Source organism: Lampris incognitus, chromosome 9 (genome assembly GCF_029633865.1).
Source record: "Lampris incognitus isolate fLamInc1 chromosome 9, fLamInc1.hap2, whole genome shotgun sequence".
NCBI lineage: Eukaryota > Metazoa > Chordata > Actinopteri > Lampriformes > Lampridae > Lampris > Lampris incognitus.
In genome coordinates this window covers 11,778,145-11,801,846 of record NC_079219.1, presented here as the reverse complement: position 1 = coordinate 11,801,846, position 23,702 = coordinate 11,778,145, and the positions used below count along the sequence as shown (strand labels likewise).

General features: G+C 42.8%; 1 protein-coding gene across 1 annotated transcript; it reads right to left on the bottom strand.

Annotated features, from left to right (window-relative positions):
- Positions 1-3,529: 3,529 nt before the first annotated feature.
- pnp4b (purine nucleoside phosphorylase 4b) lies at positions 3,530-23,469 on the bottom strand. The gene is made up of 7 exons (XM_056286188.1): positions 23,342-23,469; positions 21,806-21,978; positions 14,595-14,698; positions 10,952-11,127; positions 7,914-8,104; positions 6,283-6,362; positions 3,530-4,549 (listed from the first exon to the last, which is right to left on the bottom strand). Exons 1-7 carry the CDS (start codon positions 23,362-23,364, stop codon positions 4,403-4,405), a joined length of 894 nt encoding a protein of 297 aa, XP_056142163.1. The 5' UTR covers positions 23,365-23,469; the 3' UTR covers positions 3,530-4,402.
- Between the last annotated feature and the right edge of the window lie 233 nt (positions 23,470-23,702).

Below are 23,702 nucleotides of genomic sequence, written 5' to 3'. Positions count from 1 at the left end.
CACCCCCCCCCATCTACCCCGATGCCCCCACCATAGACATGCCCCCCAACGCACACAGGCAAGTGTTGCTGGGCTGATTATTCTCTTTTTTCACGTCCATCTCTGAATTTCTACGAGGGGGCTTTATGAAAGAGAGGAAAACACGTGAAATAAATCAAAGAGAGTTGACACAGTTCATCTGGATACGACCTTTACCGACAGAAACCTCTCATCTTCACTGATGAGTCGTTTCTGTCAGTTAACATTGTATCCAGATGAACTGTTCCCACTTTCTTTGATATTCTTACCTGGATTACTGAGCATGTGTAAAGACGTGAGATAAAGCAAGAAACAATAAAAAAGATGATAAGGAAAGAAAGTTAAAAAAACCCACAATGCAAATAACAACTAAAAGGAGATAACATTATTAAAAATGTCGTTTAAATCTGTGCTTTGAGAAATGGCTCAGGAGGTCGAGCGCGTTGTCCATCAGAATCAGAAGACTTTATTCATCCCTGAGGGGAAACTGGGTTCTATTAGACACACGCGCTCTGAGAGCTAAAAACTAACAGGATACAAGATAAGAAAATAGAAACAGAAACAAAAAGAGATTTTTATTTGAGATTTTCTAGTAATCGGAAGGTCGCTGGTTCGATCCCCGGCTCCTGGGGAGACGGTGTCGAAGTGTCCTTGAGCAAGGACCTGAACCCCTAACTGCTCCTGATGAGCAGGTTGGCACCTTGCATGGCAGCCTCCACCATCGGTATATGAATGTGTGTGTGAATGGGTGGATGTGAGGCGTACACTGTAAAGTACTCTGAGTGGTCGGTGGACTAGAAAGGTGCTTTATAAACACAGTACATTTACCATTTACTGTAGCCTTTAAGGTCCCATGTATTCAGTACAATTTTAATTCTTGTTGCTTCATCTGCGTTTCATTTATGTCTGTTTAACATTATACTACAATAATTCACATTTCTTTGTGTGCGTTCATAATAATTATTTTCTTTTCCTGACAAATACAGTAATTTTTCATTGCTTCATCCTGCATTGCTGGCATATACTAACAAAAATGTATAAAGAAAAGAGAAAGATGTGTGGTAAGAATTAATAAACAACTAACTTTTTAGATATTTCTTTTTCCTGGGTAAAAGAGACTCAGTGGCACACTTCAATTCACTACAATATCACAGTATGACAGTATGTGTATCACAGTGTGTGTATCAGAGTACTGCATGGATCAGAGTGCTCTAATATCGGAGTACTACAGAATGTGTGTCAGAGTACTGCAGTATAGTACAGTGGTGCTTGAAAGTTTGTGAACCCTTTGGAATTTTCTATATTTCTGCATAAATATGACCTAAAACATCACCAGATTTTCACACAAGTCCTAAAAAGTAGATAAAGAGAACCCAATTATACAAATGAGACAAAAAATATTACGCATGGTCATTTATTTATTGAGGAAAATGATCCAATATTACATATACGTATATGTGAGTGGCAGAAGTATGTGAACCTCTAGGATTAGCAGTTAATTTGAAGGTGAAATTACAGTCAAGTGTTTTCAATCAATGGGATGACAATCAGGTGTGAGTGGGCGCCCTGTTTTATTTAAAGAACAGCGATCTGTCAAAGTCTGATCTTCTCAACACATGTTTGTGGAAGTGTATCATGGCAAGAACAAAGGAAGTTTCTGAGGACCTCAGAAAATGCATTGCTGATGCTCATCAGGCTGGAAAAGGTCACAAAACCATCTCTAAAGAGTTTGGACTCCACCAATCCACAGTCAGACAGATTGTGTATAAATGGAGGGAATTCAAGACAATAGTTACCCTCCCCAGGAGTGGTCGACCATCAAAGATCACTCCAAGAGCGAGGCTAGTCGGCCAGGTCACAAAGGAACCCAGGGTAACTTCTAAGCAACTAAAGGCCTCTCTCACATTGGCTAATGTTAATGTTCATGAGTCCACCATCAGCAGAACACAGAACAACTATGGTGTGCATGGCAGGGTTGCAAGGAGAAAGCCACTGCTCTCCAAAAAGAACATTGCTGCCCGTCTGCAGTTTGCTAAAGATCACGTGAACAAGCCAGAAGGCTACTAGAAAAATGTTTCATGGACAGATGAGACCAAAATAGAACTTTCTGGTTTAAATGAGAAGCGTTATGTTTGGAGAAGGGAAAACACGGCATTCCAGCAGAAGAACCTTATCCCATCTGTGAAACATGGTGGTGGTAGTGTCATGGTTTCTGCCCGTGTTGCTCCATCTGGGCCAGGACGGCTTGCCATCATTGATGGAGCAATGAATTCTGAATAATACCAGGGAATTCTTAAGGAAAATGTCAAGACATCTGTCCATGAACTGAATCTCAAGAGAACGTGGGTCATGCAGCAAGACAACGACCCTAAGCACACAAGTCGTTCTACCAAAGAATGGTTAAAGAAGAATAAAGGTAATGTTTTGGAATGGTCAAGTCAAAGTCCTGACCTTAATCCAATTGAAATGTTCTGGAAGGACCTGAAGCGAGCAGTTCACGTGAGGAAACCCACCAACATCCCAGAGCTGAAGCTGTTCTGTACGGAGGAATGGGCTAAAATTCCTCCAAGCTGATGTGCAGGACTGATCATCACTTACCAGAAACGTGTAGTTGCAGTTATTGCTGCACAAGGGGGGGGGGGTCACACCAGATACTGAAAGCAAAGGTTCACATATGTTTTCCACTGACAGATATGTAATATTGGATAATTTTCCTCAAAAAATAAATGACCAAGTATTATATTTTTGTCTCATTTGTTTAATTGGGTTCTCTTTATCTACTTTTAGGACTTGTGTGAAAACCTGATGATGTTTTAAGTCATATTTATGCAGAAATATAGAAAATTCTAAAGGGTTCACGAACTTTCAAGCACCACTGTATATGTCGAAGTACTACATGTGCCGGAGGACTTCAGTACGGGTATCCTCAGAGAACTTGGAGTACGTGCAGGGACGCACAGCAGTACGTGTATCAGAGGACTACAGTGTGTGTATTGGAGTACTGCATTATGTGAATCCGTCTACTGCAGTTTATTTGTATATGGATGTACTGCAGTCTGCTCGTGGATTTGTGCGAGGTACCCCACATATACCTTGACAGATGTTTCCAAGTATCTGTCCAGCTGGTGGGTTAATACAAAACAAGACGCTGCTGCCAGACACTTGACAGACTGCCCAACCCCTGCTTCATCTGCTGCTCGTCACATCTATCAACACACAAACAGGAAGTTGGCTCCGGGCCACCGCCACGATGCAGCCGGCGCCGTGATGTCACCGTCCATCCTGCTGTGGCAGGTTGTGATTGGGTGGTCTCAATTGCAGGTGTCAGCCAGGTGTTAGTATCATCAAACAGAATAACAAAACAGTCACATGTGCTTCAGACCATCTTACACACACACAACTTAGCAGAGGTCAGGGGTCAGAAGGCAGGTGAGGGGTTAGTGGATCAGTTTCGACAGGAGGAAGGAGATTTATCAGAATGGAGCCATTTATTGATGATATATCTGTTTATTACTCACAAAGGTCACATGCAGCGATTCTGAATACGGAAAGATAAAAGAGCCCGGCTATCGCCAGAAATCCATCTTTAGTTCTCCACACTAGTTTAGGAATAAAAAATGAGTCACTGGAAGAGCAGACCAAACAAAGCCAATTCGCCATGATGCTGAGACCAGGAGGGATTTGTTGTGATATGAAGAAGACATGGGGGGTTGTCGGCCTCCAGCATGGCCAAAGACCTGTCTAACACTCCCCAGGGAGACAGCATGGGGGTTAATGATGAATAACAAAATGGCACATGGACATTACACACACACACACACACACACACACACACACACACACACATACACTCTCCTCTCTCTCTTTCTCATACACACACTCTCTTTCTCTCTCTCTCTCTCTCTCTCTCTCTCTCTCTCTCTCTCTCTCTCTCACACACACACACACTCTACTGTTTAAACCACGGGTCCAAAAAATATCTGTTTCTGTTGTGCGACACTGAAATGTAACTTATCTTTTCTAACGTTTATTATAGGGGAAGTGCAAAACGAGGAAAATGTGTAATTTGTGATACCGGGCTACACAAATGAAATTGACTTGACTAGGAAAGTGATCATCTGAAATACATGGCTTTATTTCAATAAAATACATCAATTCCGGATGAAATCACAGCATTTCTACGCCAACACAATATCTACATCTGCTGTGGTAAATCCACCAGCAGCGCAGCCCCTGCTGGTTGAACTGTGCCACAGCCGTACAGTCCTGAAAGCCTACCTATCAAAGTACTTTTGTCCACTAACATGTCACACATACAAAAAAAACAAAAAAACAACGTGGTGTTAGTTGGTGTTGATGGATGGGAGGAGGTGATGGGGAGGTGTTAGTTTGTGTTGATGGATGGGAGGACGAGGTGGCAGCGGGAGACCAGGGTGTAGACGAGTTTCTGCATCATCTCTGCTCTCATCTTACTGATATGAAGAACTTCGTCGTGGTGGACTTTCTCCTCCCTGCTGTAGTCCACAGACACCTGTAAACACAACACAACTAGGTTACATCACAATACAACAACAACACAACACAGGAAAACACAACACAACTATATTACAACACAACACAACACAGGGAAACACAACATAATTGTTACAATACAGCTACAATACAATACAACTCACAATACAACTCAACACAACACAGTGTAACACAACACATCACACCTCTATTACAACTATAATACAACTACAACGCAACACCACAAAACACAATTATGTTACAACTACAACACAACACAATACAACCCAACATAACACATTTGCATTACAACAAAACACAACATAGTTATGTTACAATACAACGACAACACAATACAATACAACTCAACACAACACATCTACGCTACAACACAACACAACTCTGTTTACTACAATACAATTACAACACAACACGGCTACAATACAATACAACCAGGGGTCAGAGGTCAGATATTATGCAATCTTTGTCTGAATCTGGAAAAATGACAGATGATCAAATCGCTCTGATTGATGTGTCATGTTTCTGAAAAGGTAGAGGATCATGAACACTACTGTGCTCCACAGCAACACATGTCAGATTAAGGTAGACAGTCCTGACATAGACGTCTGACAGAGTAACGTAGACAGTACTAGTAGATGTCAATAGTAGTAGACGCCAGAGTATGATAGACAGTACAGTGGTAGTTGATGTCAGAGTAAAGTAGACAGCAGTAGTAAATGTCAGAGTAAGGTAGACAGTACTAGTAGATGTCACAGTACGGTAGACAGTACAGTGAAGAAGATATCGGAGTAAAGTAGACAGTAGTAGTAAATGTCAGAGTAAGGTAGACAGTACTAGTAGATGTCAGCAGTAATAAATGTCAGAGTAAAGTAGACAGTACTAGAAAGATGTCAGGGTATGGTAGACAGTACGGTGGTAGTAAATGTCCGAGAAGGTAGCCAGTACTAGTAGATGTCAGTAGTAGTAAATGTCAGAGTACAGTAGACAGTACTAGTAGATGTCAGGGTATGGTAGACAGTACGGTGGTAGTAAATGTCAGCGTACAGTAGACAGTACTAGTAGATGTCAGGGTATTGTAGACAGTACAGTGGTAGTAAATGTCAGCGTAAGGTAGACAGTACTCGTAGATGTCAGCAGTAGTAAATGTCAGAGTAAGGTAGACAGTAGTAGTAGATGTCAGCAGTAGTAAATGTCAGAGTAAGGTAGACAGTAGTAGTAGATGTCAGCAGTAGTAAATGTCAGAGTAAGGTAGACAGTAGTAGTAGATGTCAGCAGTAGTAAATGTCAGAGTAAGGTAGACAGTAGTAGTAGATGTCAGCAGTAGTAAATGTCAGAGTAAGGTAGACAGTACTAGTAGATGTCAGTAATAGTAAATGTCAGAGTAAAGTAGACAGCACTCGTAGATGTCAGTAGTATTAAATGTCAGAGTAAAGTAGACAGCACTCATAGATGTCAGTAGTATTAAATGTCAGAGTAAAGTAGACAGTACTTGTAGATGTCCGTAGTAGTAAATGTCAGAGTAAAGTAGACAGTTCTCGTAGATATCAGTAGTAGTAAATGTCAGAGTAAAGTAGACAGTACTTATAGATGTCCGTAGTAGTAAATGTCAGAGTAAAGTAGACAGTACTAGTAGATGTCAGCAGTCGTAAATATCAGAGTGAAGTAGACAGTACTAGTAGATGTCAGGGTATAGTAGACAGTACAGTGGTAGTAGATGTCGGAGCGGCAGACCTTGTTGGTGATGAGAGAGAGACCCAAGACTCTGAGACCACAGTGCTTAGCTACCGTCACCTCCGGTACTATACTCATCCCTGGAGAGGGGGAAAATAAGAGAGGAGAAAGGAGGAAAGAAGAGGAGAGAGAGGAGGATAAAGAAGACGAGATTTGGAGAGGAGAGGATAGGAAAGGACATGATGGGTTTAAAGTAAAATCGCTCTGTAAGTCACTTCAGGTCATTTACAGTAAAATAGCTGCATTAAGAATTGCAGTGTAAGATGGGGAAGCGTAGTAATATTTAGTATACTTCAGATTCTGTCCATATTAACAAGATGAATCTCTGAGTGGTAGCATGACAGAGTATTTTCACAGTGTTCTTAAAGTATTCTCAGTCTTCTCATACTATTCTTATAGTATTCAGGGGTTGTGACCTGGAAGGGATTCGTGGTCTAAACAAATAGACCTGTAAAGCGAGTCTTTATTTGGGATTTCTAATGCATCCCCATTTCAGTTCAATGGAAAGATGAAAAGAGATGTAAAGAAAATCATCTCTAACCACGTCAAACACAATCTTTTGACAATTCTGCTTTGAATTATGTCTCGATTTGAGGATTCTGGATTCTGGAGGGTTTGAAGTTGCAAAATTACCAACTCCACCAGATGAGTTCAGCAAATGGCAGCCTGTTTTTAAGGGCTTCATAGCGCCAACGAGACCGTCCATAGAGAATGAATGAGGAGGCGCTGCCTCTGTCATTCCAGGTTTTTACACAACCTCCTCGGGAAAGATGGGTTTGTCTGAGGAAGATGACGCCATGTCTGCACCAAGGCTGTTAGCATGATGTTTTCAATAATAAAGATAGTTAAACATATTATGTTTGCATCATGGTTCATCTCAACTTAAAATATCTAAATCGTTTAATGACAAGAGGGATACGCAAAGGTGCCATGTATGAGAACCTGAATGGATCAGATTGTACTCTGAAGGACATAAATTGATGTCATCACTTTAGACATCTGTAACTATAAAACTGTTCTTTCAGTCAGTTCACAAAGATGTTGATTTAAACTCCAAATCCAAAAGTTCGCCACTTTGTGTCTACAATGAAAAAAGGTCTCCTCAAACCATGGAGTTCGTTGCTCAGATGTCAGAGCAAAGACTCCCATCTCATTGACAGTGGTAATAAGGAGCAGCTAACAAGGCTAATTAGCATGTTCAGTATGTTAGCCAAGTCATCACTTATTTACCATCTCCCAGGGCACAGCAGACCAATTAACAGACCACTAATCAACACAGACAGAGGATGGTGTGTGTGTGTGTGTGTGTGTGTGTGGGGGGGGGGTATGTGTGTTGCCTTCCCAGATATAACCTGTTTACAAAAAATGCATCTTGAGTAACCCGAGGATTCAAAATCAGAAGGATTTAAATCATTATTCAGTGTATCGTGGGTCTGTTTACACTTGGATTTTTATGTAGTTTGACTAAATCAGATTTACTCAAGATTTTTTTTTTTGCAAAGTGTAAACGGGGTATTAGATATTAGAGATATTAGCCCAATACCAGAATCACCCAGGAACCTGTGGCCGTCCTGGGGCAGATTGGTCCCCACAGGGGATTGAACCCCTAATCTCTACCGGGGTCTACTTACCCACACAGTCACTGCCCAGGATCTGCAGCATGCGAGCCTCGGCGATGGTCTCAAAGTTGGGCCCACTCACCATGCAGTAGACCCCCTCCCTAACAAAGTCTGTATATTCCAGCTCAGTGCTGATGTCCAGAGCCAGCCTGCGCAGTTCCTTACTGTAGGCATCTGACATGCAGGGGAACCGAATCCCAAACCTGACAGACACAGCAACTGACAATCAACCAATCAAATTTTGACTATAAAACATTTCCAGTATGAAAATGCAATGCAATATGCTTTACATGAGACACAAGAACTAATAAATAATACACTAGAATGCACATACAGTAAGAAAGATGTACTCTAACCTTAATCTAACCTACATAAACAACATGCAAGACATTAACACAGAATATATGCCTTCAGAAAGTATCCAGACCCTTTCACTTTTTGCACACTTTGTGTTGCAGATTTAATTCTAAATGGATAAAATTGCCATTTTTGCCCATCAATCTACACTCAATGGCCCATAATGACAAAAGCGAAAAAATGTTTTTAGAAAGTTTTGCAAATTTATTAAAAATCAAAAAACTAAAATCTCTCATTTATATTCGTATTCATACATTCGGCAGTGGCACTCCAAATTGTGATCAAGTGCATCCTATGCGCTTTAATTATCCCTGAAATTTGTCTAGAACTGATTGGAGTCCACCTGTGGCAAATTGAATTGATTGGACATAGTTTAGAAAGGCACACACACCTGTGTATATAAGGTTTGACAATTCACACTACACATCAGGCCAAAAACCAAGCTGTGAGGTCCAAGAAACTTGCTGTGGACCGCTGCAACGGAAATTCTGGTTAGGCATAGATCAGGGCCAGGGTATGAAACCATTTCTAAAGCTTTGAGTTTTCCTAGGAATGCATTGGCCTCAGTAATTGTGAGGTAGTAATTTTGGGACTACCAGGACTCTCTTCTTAGAGTTGGCCATCCAGCCAAACTGAGTAACCGGGAGAGAAGGGCCTTGGTCAGGGAGTTGACCAAGAACCCAATGGTCACTATTTTTTTTTTCAACAGTTACTCTAACAGAGCTTCATACAGAAGTCCTCTGCAGAGATGGGAGAACCTGCCGAAAGGACAACCATCTCTACAGCACGCCATCAATCAGGCCCTTATGGTAAGGCAGCTAAATGGAAGCCACTCTTGAGTAAAAGACATATGACAGCCTGCTTGGAGTTTGCCAAACAACATTTAAAAGACTCTGAGATCATAAGGAAAAGGATTCTCTGGTCTGAGACAAAAATTGAACTCTTTGGGCAGAACTCCAAGCACTACGTCTGGCAAACACCAGCCACTGCTCATCCTCTAGCTAATACCATCCCTATGGTGAAGCATGGTGGTGGCAGCGTCATGCCATGGGTGTGCTTCTCAGCAGCAGGGACAAGGCGACTGGTCAGAATTGAGGGGGGTATGAATGCAGCCAAATACAGAGAGGTCCTTGAAGAAAACCTACTCCAGAGTGCACAAGACCTCAGACTGGCGTAACGGTTCACCTTCAGCATGACAATGACCCATAGCAGCCAAGACAACGCTGGAGTGGCTTCAGGACAAGTCTCTGACCGTCCTTCAGTGGCCCAGACTTAAACCCTGTAGAACATCTGTGGCGAGACACGAAGATGGCAGTTCAGATGCTTCCGTCCAAACTTACGGAGCTTGACAGGATCTGCCAGGCAGAATGGGGTAACCTGCTCAAATCCAGATGTGCAAAGCTTGTAGAGACTTGTCCAAAACTCAAAGCTGTAATTGCTGCCAAAGGGGCTTCTACAAAGTACCGAATTAAGCATCTGAATACTTACCATATGAATGAGGCTTCAGGTTTTGATTTTTAATAAATTTACAAAATTTTCTAAAAACGTATTTTCAGTGTCATCATGGGTGATTGAGTGTAAATTGATGGGCAAAAATGGCAATTTTATCCATTTAATATTAAATGTACAACACAAAGTTTGCAAAATGTGAAGGGGTCTGAATACTTGGGCACTACACATACACAATCTTATAAATTTTTGGGGTCTGTACAGTATAACTGCTCAAAGTGCACTTCAGTTTGCATTTCACGCTTGCTCCTCAATATTCAACTTTAGTAAAAACCCCAGACGATAGGTTCTTCTAATGGAGAGAAGATGCCTCCCGCTCTCATTTCAGGCCACTTGTGGGAAGGTGTAATCAGGTGGCGAGGCTTCATTTAACCACTTCCACAGCAACTTTTAAGACTTTACTCGAAACATCTTTATAATGGTGCTTTCACCTCAGGCAACCTCCTCTACTTTCGTCAATGAGCTCTTCCGTATGCAGTCTGTTTTAACTGAATCCGCTTTATTTTGAATCATCTCGTCCTGTTTTATCATATTCTTTATTTTTCTTATTCACTCTAATTTTTAATCTACACTTTTTTTTAATAGGTGCACTTTTATTCAATGTAAAGCGCATTGCATTTGACTGTAAAACATGTTTTATTGATTGATCGACATATAGTCTAAGTCGTTAAATTGTGATAAAGATTGTTTATAATTTAATTCTCTAGGCCAGGGCGTCCGGGTGGCGTAGCGGTCTATTCAGTTGCCTGCCAACACTGGGACCGGCGGTTCGAATCCCCGTGTTACCTCCGGCTTGGTCGGGCGTCCCTATGGACACAAATGGCCGTGTCTGCGGGTGGGAAGCCGGATGTGGGTATGTGTCCTGGTCGCTGCACTAGCGCCTCCTCTGGTCGGTTGGACCTGCCTGTTCAGGGGGTAGGGGAGACTGGGGGGGAGTAGCGTGATCCTCCCACGTGCTACGTCCCCCGGGTGAAACTCCTCGCTGTCAGGTGAAAAGAAGCGGCTGGCGAGCCCACATGTATGGGAGGAGGCATGTGGTAGTCTGCAGCCCTCCCCGGATCGGCAGAGGGGGTGGAGCAGCGACCGGGACGGCTCGGAAGAGTGGGGTAATTGGCCAGATACAATTGGGGAGAAAAAAGAGGGGGGGGGGTAAATAAATACAATTAAATTCTCTCTCTCTGTACCGTTCATCGTTGGGTCCACATAGAGGGTGTTGGCCAGCGAAGCCTGGTAGGTTGATGTGGTCTTTGATGATCATGATGTCTCCCACTTTGAAGTCAGGGCAGAGTCCTCCAGATGCATTGGTCACCACTATGGTCTCGACACCCATCAGCTTGAAGATCCGCACAGGAAAAGTCACCTGGAATGCACAGGAACAAGCAAAAGACCTGCAGTCTGGAGACCTCGCCGTGTTTTTCCAGGACTCAGTCAGCAGACGTTTAAAACACCGTGTGCTGACACGCGCACTGATGTGTGAGTCCATCACCGGGTGAAAACTAATCTTTTCTGGAATTGACCACATGTCCAGAAAAAAAAAGTGTCCAAAAATTGAGTGATGCATGTAAATTGGGTAACACGTGCATACTACCCAATACAAATAACCCTTTAATCTGATGTCTTTCTTTGCCCTTTAATCAAAGGGCAAAGAGAGACAGAGAGAGAGAGACAGACAGAGGGAAAGAGAGACAGACAGAGGGAAAGAGAGCTGCAGAGACAGACGCATATAAACTCATTAATGCTCTTGCATCATGTGGGAACAGCTGGGGTCAATTTTCTACGGAAAATGCTGTGGCAGTTTTCCAGCTCAGTGAGATTTATGGAAATCCTCCACCACGGACACGAGCGGGAACAAAAGCAGCGACATCACCAGGCGAAGCGCACAGAAGGGTTACAACGCCACCAGATATGACGCCTTTACGTATGGCAGGCGTGCCAATCACAAGAAGTTCCCATGGCGACGCTTTATAGTCTGCAACTTGATCACACGCTCTTTAATTTTGCACGAGTACATCAGACCGTAAAAGAGTATTTTCAGGGAAAATGGCTGGAAATTGGATTGACTCTGAGACAAGGGAGCGCTTATCTATCAGCACAAAGGACAGAATCAGCAGGCAGCTCTGTGGCACCATGAGAGACGCGTTAGATGCTGTATGTCACTTCCCACGTTGCCTCATCTAGCTGGAGCGGTCATGTGACGTGGGAACAGATTTTCCGTTCGAGGCCTTTATGTGAGAACGGGCGAGGCGATTAAACCCGGCAATGTCGCAGGTTGCATGTGGGAAATAGCCTGTACAGAAACAAAGACAAAGAAAGAAAGAGTTCCCTGGTGATAGATCGCTCTTGTCCTCTAGCAGGGTTGAATCTCTTTCACCGGCAGGCTAGCCACCCATTTGTCTGTCTGTCTCTCTATCTGCCTGTCTCTCCTTCGTTCCTTTCTTGCCATAGGTGAGGAGGCCATGCTGCTCTCTGGATGGGGGCACTATGCTACCGCTAACAGCGGGGGCTGCATGGCGGGAAGTAGCCCAGCATGCTAGCTAACACACGATCCCACCGAGTGAAAAGTAATGGACTTGTGCTGATTTAGCTACCTGGTAGCAGGGGCGGATCTACAGGGTGGCAACAGGGGTGGCAGCTGCCACCTCTGGGACACAGTCTTGCCACCCCTTTGCCACCCCAGGAAAACATCTCTAGATCCACCACTGCCTGGTAGTCCTGCCGGCTGAACACAGAGGGTTAAGAGTCGGAGAGAGATGGTGACACGGAGGATTAAAGAGAAACAGTGTGATAAAGAAAGAGTGAGAAAAAGAGATAACGTTTGAAACGGAAAAGCAATAGGACGGGGACCATGTGCTCAGCGGATCTTTGTTTTGGGTTAAGCAGAAATGTTCTCTGAGCTGCAGTTTATGGGTTTTCAAAGGTCTACCGGTTAAAAATTGACGAGCTTTAAAGGCCTTCTGCCATGCGTTGCATAAGATAGGACATGTGACGCAAAGCGGCAATAAAATTCAGCAACTTCAACAAATAGCTTTGTTTGAATAGATAGAAATCCCGCCCCAGATGTGTGTGCATTTGACCCATTTGGCTGACCTGTATAGGCCCAAAAATCTGAAAGCAAAAAACAAAAACCAAATTCTAAGCAAAAAAAAAAAAAAGGAAAAAAAAAAAGAGGGAAATCAAAACTAAACAAGGAACGGAAACTGTAAATGAGTAATGAGGGATGCAAGCGAGGGCGCCATCTGCCCCATTTAGGACTTTGCTGGATGTTTCTAAAAGCAGAGTCCTGTGCACCTTCACACGCCGAACACTGCACATTAATTCAACAAGGTCTCTGCACAAACAACCGATGCAATGTTTGTGACTTCCAGCACATTTTTTTTTAAAATTTGCATTTGTCCTTTTCAAGTTCACATGATGACAGGTGACATATGCTGAGTCTAAAGTGCTGAAAAATGAACTTAGAAACTGTAACTCCCACGAAGACCATATATTTTTCCAGGAGGACACTTCTTGCCTGCTATCGGTGAGTACCCTACACCTAAGCAAGTTGCCCTCTGCCGCCCGTCATGGCCAGGAGTTACGTATATCTCAACCACTTTAATGTACGGAGGAGGGAACCCGTATACTGTATGATTTAGTTTTTCTTTTGCGATCACTGTAGTTCCTTTATCTAACATTACCCCCCCCCCTTTTCTCCCCAATTGTATTTGGCCAATTACCCCACTCTTCTGAGCCATCCTGGTTGCTGTTCCACCTCCTCTGCTGATCCGGGGAGGGCTGGAGTCTATCACATGCCTCCTCCGATACATGTGGAGTCGCCAGCCGTTTCTTTTCATCTGACAGCGAGGGTTCGCCAGGGGGACGTAGCGCGTAGGAGGATCATGCTATTCCCCCCAGTTCCCCCTCCCTTCCGAACAGGCGCACCGACCAACCAGAGGAGGCGCTAGTGCAGAGACCACTACGCTACCCGGGTGCCCTATCTGACATTTTTAACAGGCGACAACAAAAATGGTTGAAAAACAATATGCTTGATATTGTAAGTCAGATCATGACGCAGCGTCGGTGCTACCACATACGGTACATTAGCCGTGCTTCCCTATACTTTAAAGTGGTTGTGATGTAACTCTTGGCCATTACGGCCAAGCTTTAGCAACTTGCTAAGATGGAGGCCATTCACCGAGAGCAGTGAGGAAGTGTCATCTCGGAAAAATGAACGGTATTCATGGGTGTTGCCCTCCAGTGGGTGACTGGCTATCTCTGCTGTATGGGCCCGTATAGCGAGGTTAGACTTGTGAAACAGAAGGATGGAGGAGTTTTCTCTCCCAACTGCACACGGCCAGAAGTAACTCTCAATCCCCTTCATGACCGTTGGATGCCGCCACATGGAGGCCTAGGTATTGAACGTTTTCTGCTTTGTTTCAGTCACTGAGTCCTGAGCACACCGAGAATTCAAATCATCCACCTTTTCAAGATGTGCTGCAGCAAAATCGTTTTATTCCGTTAATCGTTTTGCTGTGGCAGTTTGTGCCAAGGCCAGCCTTTGTAAACAGGAGCCTTTCTAGATCAGTTAATATTATTTTGTTGAGTCAGTTATCATAAAAGACTCTATACAGGAGTCCACAGGCATCCAGCCTGTGTGTCCACCTTTGTACTGGAGTCCTGAATACTTTGTTTTTACCCTTATCATGTGACACAGGCAATAATCCAGGTGCTGCGTTCACATCTGACCTCCACCAGGTTCATACAGTAATGGTGTGATTCTCCCTCTACCTCTCCACACGGAGAGGTCAGAGGTCAGGGAGCTGGGACTCTGTAATGAAGGATTCTTACCTTACATAGTGAGTAGCCCTCATACAGGTGGAAGCGGCCTTGCATGAAGACGCATGACTTGTCTTTTATATTCCCAAACACCAGCCGGCCCTCGTGACCTGGGACTGGGCAGAGGACAGATGTGATCTAAACTGGGAGCTTGAAAAGTTGGACTCTGATTCATCCTTTAAACACACATCAAATGAGTATCATGTATATTATATATGTGCTATAATTACTTTTATATAGGTTTACAGTAACAAAACAACCTCCTTCTGTGATAATCTCCTCTGTGATGAGGATATTCATTCATAAACCAGCATGTTAAATTATTCAAGACCTTGTAGTTGTTCTGGTGTCCAGGTTGGAGACCAAAGGGTTTCCCTGGTCTGGAATTGTCTATCTGAGGTTGGACAATTCATTATCATTGTTTAAGTCTCCTCTTAAAACATACCTTTTCTCAGAGCCTTTGTACAACGGCTGCCTTTTACTCATTTGGTATCGTCTTGTCTTACTTGTCATTTATTTTTAACTCTGTTTTTTCTCCGTGGCCATGCTTTTACTGTCTTACCCAATCTTTTTATCTACTGACGTTTTCATTAAATGCTGAGTACTTTCTAAATTGGTTTTGAGGAGCGCCATATAAAGACAACGTTTATTATCCCTGATATGCATCATATAATACTGTACATTGAAACCATAATGACACCAGATGAGCCAACAAGAAGGACAAGAGGAAAAGAGAAAACCTTTAGCTTGTCTAACCTATACTGCGACGATGGCCTGTCTGTCTGTCTGTCTGTCTGTCTGTCTGTCTGTCTGTCTATTCATCTGTCTGTCTGTCTGTCTGTCTGTTCATCTGTCTGTTAGTCTTTCTGTCTGTTCATCTGTCTGTCTGTCTATTCATCTGTCTGTTAGTCCATCTGTCTGTTCATTTGTCTGTCTGTCTGTCTGTCTGTCTGTCTGTCTGTTCATCTGTCTTTCTGTCTGTCTATTAGTCTGTCTGTCTGTCTCTCTGTTCATCTGTCTGTTCATTTGTCTGTTCATGTGTCTGTCTGTCTCTGTCTGTCTGTCTGTCTGTCTGTCTGTCTGTCTGTCTGTCTGTCTGTTCATCTGTCTGTCTGTCTTTCTGGCACTTCCTGACAGGCTGAACACACACACACACACACACACACACACACACACACACACACACACACACACACACACACACACACACACACACACACACACACTCTGTTTCCCTTCCACTGATAACTATGTCACCACATCCGCTCAGACGTCCAATATAAAACATCTTATCGGCGTTATCATATTTCATCCATACATGCTTATTCATCTGCCCTGCTTCCGTTTTCACACAGGCTGATATACAGTTTGATCTCAAACATACGAGAGTTTGACGACGAGACAATCCGACTGCATTCGGACCGTGTTGTGTGATCACATGATTATTGAGCGAGCCAACTACTGAGCGGTAAAAATAGGCAGTCAGTTTGAGTCAATCAGCTAGCCAACAGCAGACTATGAGTTCTCTCACCACACATCAGGGAACGTCATCTCTACACTGGTCTCAAGCCAATTTGGACCAGAAAGCCAACATATTTCAAATGACCTGAAACAGCGCTTGACAACAAACTCCCAGATGAAGCCAAATTAGACGGTTGCTGTGTTAATGGACAAATGAGTGTTCACAATCAAATAACCAGGGCTAGTGTGATCTGACTCACAGAAAATCCAACATTTTATTTTCCAATTTGCACATTTGTTTACACGGTATTATTTCCAATTTTTCGATTGAAGAGTGACTTCTACTGTGCTTGACACTACAGTAGATACAGTATTCTAGTTGCAGTACCTTAGTGATGGTACACTAGTTACAGTTCTATAGTTAGTTCCTATAGTTACAGTATATTAGTTAGGTTAATTCGATTAAATTACAGAAGTTATATGATTTTAGTTATAGTCCTGTAGTTACAGTATGCTAGTTATGTTAACCTAGTTACAGTACATAGGTCATATTCCTGTGGTTATAGTACACTAGTTATATTACTCTAGTTACAGTACATTAGTTATCAGTGATGTGCGGTGAGGTCAGTGGCTGGGTAGGCAATGGGCATTCACAAATCCAGATTACATCCTTTTGTGCTATCTAACGTTTATAACAACCTGATCCTTCGTCATTCTTCCAACTAGGGCTGTGTATTGGCGAGAATCTGGTGATACGGTACGTATCACGATACAGGGGTTACGATTCAACATATCGTGATATATTGCGATACTGTAAGAAAGGTGATATATTGTGATTTCATAGGCCTGTTTTCTTTGTGCTCATGCTACTTCCTGTCTCAGTTTACATTGGTGCGTTGGTCAAATGGCTGAAGATAGATTATAACACTGTTATTTGGCAGTCGTGGGGTTACACACAGCACAAAATGTTTGTCACGAACCCTTACATGTAAACAATTTAAAATCGATATAGCGGTTTTGAGAATTGATACAATATCACAAAAGATAATACGGCGGTACTCGAGTGTATCGATATTTTTCTTATACCCCTACTTCCAACTGCCGCATGATTTTAGAATATTGTGCCCCCCTGGCTGAACTACATTCCAAATGAAAACCTAAAACAAAAATACTGTCAGAGTATATCTGAAGTTATTTTTTCTTGTTTTATGTGGTTTTTGATAGATGTGAAATGAATAAACATCACTAAATCCCCAAACTGCCTCTTTTTTTATACTTTTATGCTGCTTCTGAGCACACTTTTAACACGGGTGGTTTGAATTACAACCGAAAGGTAGGTGTGGTTTTATGATTTCATAGCTATTGGCTACTGAAATTCAGGGTCGTCGTGTGGGTGTGGCTGGGTGGGCTGAACGCTGGGGCTAAACTGCTTGCCGCTGAAAAACCAGAAATTCACTGGCCACAACCCCAATAATATTGCAGCGAATTTGGGGGGCAGTCCGGGAACCGCCACAGTCGCGGACCCATATTTCCCACTCCGCAAGCGACAACGTTAACCGGTCGACTAAAGGGTCCGACCCGTTAACCAAGGACCAACGTGTTTACTTATCCAACCACGTTACAATATGTTCGATGATACAAGTAACTGATTGATAGATAGATGACTAGCTAGCTAGCTAAATAGCTACATAGATAGATAGATAGATAGATAGATAGATAGATAGATAGACAGATAGCTAGCTAGCTAGCTATCTATTTAGCTAGATAGATAGATAGATAATCTCCGCAAAACCAACTTCATTCAACTCGAACTAACAAGGAAGCGGGGGGGGGGCGTCTCCGCTTTTATAGCGTCCCGCTACGGACACGCCCTCTATGCTAATGTTATTCGTGACGCGACAAGTTAGCACATTTTCGCCAACTGGAGATATCGCTCGTCTGGCCATAAATGTGATTTCCTTACATCGATTAACAACAGGAAAAGTCGGATTTTGATGCAACTATCTCCATTTTGGCAGGCATACCGCAATACGATAGCTGCGCTTTGTTGGTTATGAAGTGGTCTCGTCGACTTGTACGCACCAATTAACTAACTAATTAACTAATTAGCTCCCCTCTTGGACCAAGTAGGGAAAGGAATTAGTTAAATCAGGCGGTATAGCGAATGGTTGCAACAAATACCTGCAGACACTGCGGCCCTCGGGGCCTGGAGTTGGGCACCCCTGACCTAAAGGATCATGATGGAAAGAATTACAGCTTTGTAACCCGTGTATTTTCCCCCTACATAGAAAGGCTTAATATCCTCTTGTATTATTTCCCATGATTTTACTTATTTACTTGTAATACCCCCTATCGCCAATAGAGGGCGCGGCAAACCACACATGTAGGTCACTTTTCCTATGTTTCATCAGGCTGGAGTTGATCAGCAAAGCGGATCTCGGTGGAGGACGTCATTCCAGACATCGACAAAGATTTAAGATAAAGATACCCCTTTAACTTCGAGTTTGTTTCATAAAACCCGCTGTAGTGACACAGGAGCAGTGTCCGACTGTGGACAGTCCACCCTTTGTTGTTGTCTTTCTGAGTTTAATCGAGCGAAAGCTCCGGTGAGTTACATTTTTCCCTCATGCCACGAGTCATGCTAGCTAAAGTATTGGGTGCTTCGTGTATTGCTAGCTCAGGAAACTTTTTTCTTTTACTGATTTCGTGATACATATTTCATTTTCATGATAGTAAAGTTAATATTTCATATAGATATTTAAAAACCAATCGGAGACCAAGTTATATATTTGATATGGGTCTCTTGAATGATGTTTAGCTCACGATGCTGATAGCTAAGCTGTAGCTATGTAACTGTAAACTACTAATAAGACCCGATCGTTTAGCCGAGCGGTTAGTGCTGTCGCCTTGTGGTGCAGTACACCCGTTTCGAATCCCGCACCGGGCAAGAAAATAACCGGTTACATAACGTTAGTGAACGATTCATTTGAGTGTTCGGTTCATGTGAGGTAACGTGAGTTGATGCTGAATTGATTTATTATTAATATGGAAGTGTAACCTATTTTTCTGGACTTGCCTGTTAGTGATTTTAAGTTCCTGAGCTGTTGCCAGAGTATATGCCTTGAGCTCTTATTTTGAAGGCTGAAGAGAGAGCGGAAGTGCTGTACGCGGTGTTGTTGCTGTGGAGTTCTGTTGGGGGAAGAATCCAAATAAAGTGGTCCGCGTGTGAAAGTGGAACCTCCGTATTTGTTATTTTATAGTTTCATACAGTATAGGCGACATCTACAAACCCTCGGTTACATTGGTGGCAGCGGTGGGGTCCGGAAGTGCGCAGATCCTCAGAAGTCTCTTCGGAGCGCGGGAATAACAAAGCACGAGGGCGCGCTTCCGGGGGAGGGTGACGACCGTAAACTACTAATAAGACCCGTTAGTCCCTAGCTAACGGATCTGACCCTTTAGCCGAGCGGTTAGTGATGTCGCCTTGTGGTGCAGTACACCCCGTGGCGAATCCCGCACCGGGCAAGAAAATAACCGGTTATAGAAGTTATACTGTACAGTCGAGCTTTAGATAAGACTTCTAACTGAACCCCTGCTATATGCAGGTTGGGGTTTTTTTTTTTTGCGGACTTGAAAGTGTTGAACGACGAGCCAGGACCCCCGAGCCCGAGCGCCCTTGCTCGAGTGCATGCACGCGCTCCACCCTGCATGCTCTCTTCAGACAGCAAGTTTTCAACTCTGCACGCTGCACGCGCCAGGAGCAGTACCATCATTGGCGCCAGGCTGCAACAACGTGCAGGATACAGCTAAGCAAACTTGAGCTCTTTTCCAAAATCACACTACCCGGGTAGATGGGACATTTATTGACTTTTATTTTATTTTCAAGGTTGCAACCGATTTAGTCAGAGGAATTATAATGTGTACTGTGTTATGTCTGCACACATCGACAGTGCTGCATTTGATTTGGTGCTGTTCTATTGTGCTGGGATCGATTGGTGATGCCTGCGGGCTCTGGGTTGTTTGATCGGGTCTGCCTTTGATGCTGTGTCAGTCTAAATAAAGAATGCCACGGAGAGGTTGTGTCGAGCGACAGCGCTGTGTCCTGACGTGATTTAAAAATACAATATACTGTATATATGTTTGACCTTATTGAGAAGGGATTTGAATATTGATCACGTTGATAATGAAAGACCGGGATTTCTTACTGTAACGCGCATGGTTAAGGGCCTGACCTTTTAGTCGAGCGGTTAGCGATGTCTCCTGCGGTGCGGGCGATACGGGTTCGCTTCCCGGCCGCGGCAGTTCCTGTGGTTGCGTTGTCCCCCGAATTCGCTATGATACTTTTTTTAAAAAATCTCGTCAATGTGCCTTTTATACTCCTAGAGTCAACCTAGAGTTTTAAACCCTTTACTAGACTGTTTAACCGCTCGAGTCCTGATAAGAATTACTTGGTTAGATATCTTGGCCCAAATAGAACTTGTTACAGCTTCATTTATAGAATGACTACACCAGAGCCTTCAGTATCCCAGCAGCCAGGTGCCATTGATTCGGGTTGCCTTCCTTAGCCCCATTTATACGGGCAGGTGATTGTTCCATGAGGATACCATCGAGAAATGTCAGTAGTAATAGAACATTTGTTGGGTTGTCTCCAACGCATTGCAATGAGTTTTTTAGTCACTGCTAAGCCTACAAAAACAATTCACTTGTGATATTCATGAATTGTTAATTGGGAAAGGTCATTCAAAATCAAAGTGGGTACACATACAGGCACGATTATAGAGAACATATCAGATAGATTGGTGGCTAATTCCCTCCAAAAGTGAACTACAGATGGACACTCTCAGAACATGTGGGAAAAGGTCCCATGGACTCCCAGAGGGGATAGGGAACAAATGGGATCAGTTGCAATTTTCATGAGGTGCATTCTCCTAGGAGTAAGGTAACTCCTGTGCACATAGTTCAGGTTAATTTGTTGATGGTCAGATTACAGGAAGCCAGCAAAATGTAAACCCAAACAGAGTCCCAATCAAAACCCGGTTCTCAGTTAGAGATATCATTTCTCCATTGCCTGTCCACAGAGAGTTTCTTATAAGAGGCTTCAAGTAATTTTGAAGAAAGTGCGGAGGCTAAACCTTTAGAGGCCCCTCTGAAACAGATGAGTCTAAGGAGTGGATGTTGTATTACGGGTTGATTCCACAGCACACCATGAGCTGCATATAAAAGAAGAATGAAGTGTCCGATAGTTTATAGCTGTCTTTAAGATCCTGAAATGATCGGAGACCATCATTGCTGTATAAATTTCACCCAATATATGGATGCCTCTCCTTTCCCATTTTGAAAAAAGGACTAGCCTATGCTCAATAAGTAGCTGTTTGTTATTAAAAATTTGAGAATTGAGATGCAATAACCACTAAATTGAACACAATCTCTGTGCTAAACACCATGTATGTATCATCGGCGTGATAAGTGGGCCAAACCAAAGCTGACACCATTTGATTGAAATATTTGCGTAAATGGTGTCTTGTAATCACCAGGGACACCAAGAAACATTAGAATGGGGATTGAACCAGTTAGTTAGAAGTCTCAATGTGAAGGACCAGAAATGCAAGTTAATGTTTGGTACTGCCAATCCACCATCCAGTCTCTTGCGCTGAGCTGTGGACATTTTAAGACGTGGTTGCTTTCTATTCCAAACTAATTTTGAAACTGCCGAGTGAAGTTTCATTAGTTATTTTACTTGAGTTACAGTAGAGTACAGTAGTTACCGGTAGTAATGGGGAAGTTGGGGATGTCCTGGTAGCGGAAGCTCTGTTTGTCGGTCACACTCTCAGCCAACAGACCAAGGCCGGAGCCACAGATGACGGCAATCTTTGGCCGATGGCTGGTCTGGTTCAGCAGCCATTCTGTGGTTAGCTTATAGTCTTCAAAGGAACAGCAGCTGGAAGACAGACAGTCCCAATCACTTGAGCAAAGCACCAACACAGCCAGGATTCAATTCCTTGGCTGGCTTAGTGGGTTACATTAGCCTTAAATTTCACCACTTATTTCAGATTTGGCTTCATATATTTGAGGATATGGAACATAAGTCACAGCCATGTTCAACAGATTTCCTCTTGGAACCCTGGAGGAGGAAACTTTTCAACTTCCCTCAAAGTCATGTAATTGAATCTTTGTGGAAATGTATTTCAGTGAATTAAGCACAAAGAATGAGAGCACCACGGGACAAGGGAAATGGATTTATGATTGACAGTTCCTACTGGATTTTTGTTTGAAGTTGTGTCGATATATGACATTATATTACATTACATTACAGTCATTCAGCAGATGCTTTTATCCGAAGCGACTTACAATAAGTGCATTTAACATAGGAAATCAGGAGAACTACTAGTCATCAGAGGTAATAAGTATGATATGATATATGATATGATTGATTTGATATATAAGAAATTATGCAGAGGTGATATGATAAGAATATTAAAATAGTAAAAGAAATACATTTGAATTAAATGATGACACGTTCCCTTGTTATTCTGACTTCCTGGACTTTTTATTACTCTATAAATGGAGATTAAGTTCTACATTTGAGTAGATGCTAGCAGCATTACATTTGAATACTTCGGGAGATCTCTTCTAACCTCTTCTATGCAGATTTCTATACTGAAGGTCTAGGTTGGAATATTCAAGATATATATGTGCATGTTGTTGGATTCTAGATTTTTACTGTTCTCTAGGTCCGGTTCAATGCATTTCACCCGTTTTCTCAGTTCCTCTTTCCAAATTCAATCTAGTTTTAGCCTCAGGTGCTTTCCTCTAGCATGAATTACAAGCTAACATGCTAAATCTATCACTCAGCAATTTATATATCTCAACCTATCTAAAATCTATTTCTGAATTCATCTACACTGTATCTCTAAATCTATCTACAATCTATCTCTAGATTTATTTTACAATCTATTTCCAAATCTATCTACAGCCAACAGTTTTCAAATTTTCCCACCACCAGGCTCTGTGCTGAGCAGACAGGAGAATAACTGAACAAAACATGGTAAATATCAAAGAAGGGAATTTAACATACCGGACATGAAACGACTACATAAATTCTCAATCTCTTTCTATTTATCTTTTGCTGCTGTACTAATTCAGTTTCTCCAAAGGGATCAACGTAGTTATAGTCTAGCCATCTATCCACTGGTCCATGTCAATCAAAGCTCTGAGCGTTAACTCTATTGAATCATTTACTTTATTCTCCTCACACGGACTTTCTAAAGAAGAAGAGAAGCGAGTGGAGAAGCAAACATTACCAGCAGTTTCCTCTGGTGTGCATGGTGGTCCAGGAGAGAAAGACAGAGAGAGAGAGAGAGAGAGAGCGAGAGAGAGACAAACAGAGTGAGTCAGAGATGCAGACTCACTGCTAGCCAACCTGTCAATTGCTGTTCGGTGGTTGGAGGGGGTGGTAAAATCAGTGCAGGTCATAGAACATGTTTCGTCATATTTCTATTAGGACACACTGTACACAACTTTACACAATCTCTCTTTATAATGGACAGGCCTGATGTCCTGAACTTGCCTTCCGCACAGAGGTCAGAGGTCACCGTGGCTCCTGCAGCTGGAGGTTTTCCCTGATTCCACAGATCCAATGAGAAAAAAAACAACTCCTGGATC

What these genes read in the sequence shown, in the direction of transcription:
- pnp4b (XM_056286188.1), bottom strand. Translation starts at nt 23,364, where the DNA reads ATGCACACCAGAGGAAACTGCTG. An exon ending in AGGGCTACTCACTATGTAAG is followed by an intron (nt 11,128 to 14,594) that starts GTAAGAATCCTT and finishes TGTGCATTCCAG; the next exon opens with GTGACTTTTCCTGTGCGGAT. An exon ending in TCTCTCTCATCACCAACAAG is followed by an intron (nt 4,550 to 6,282) that starts GTCTGCCGCTCC and finishes TTGTGTTTACAG; the next exon opens with GTGTCTGTGGACTACAGCAG.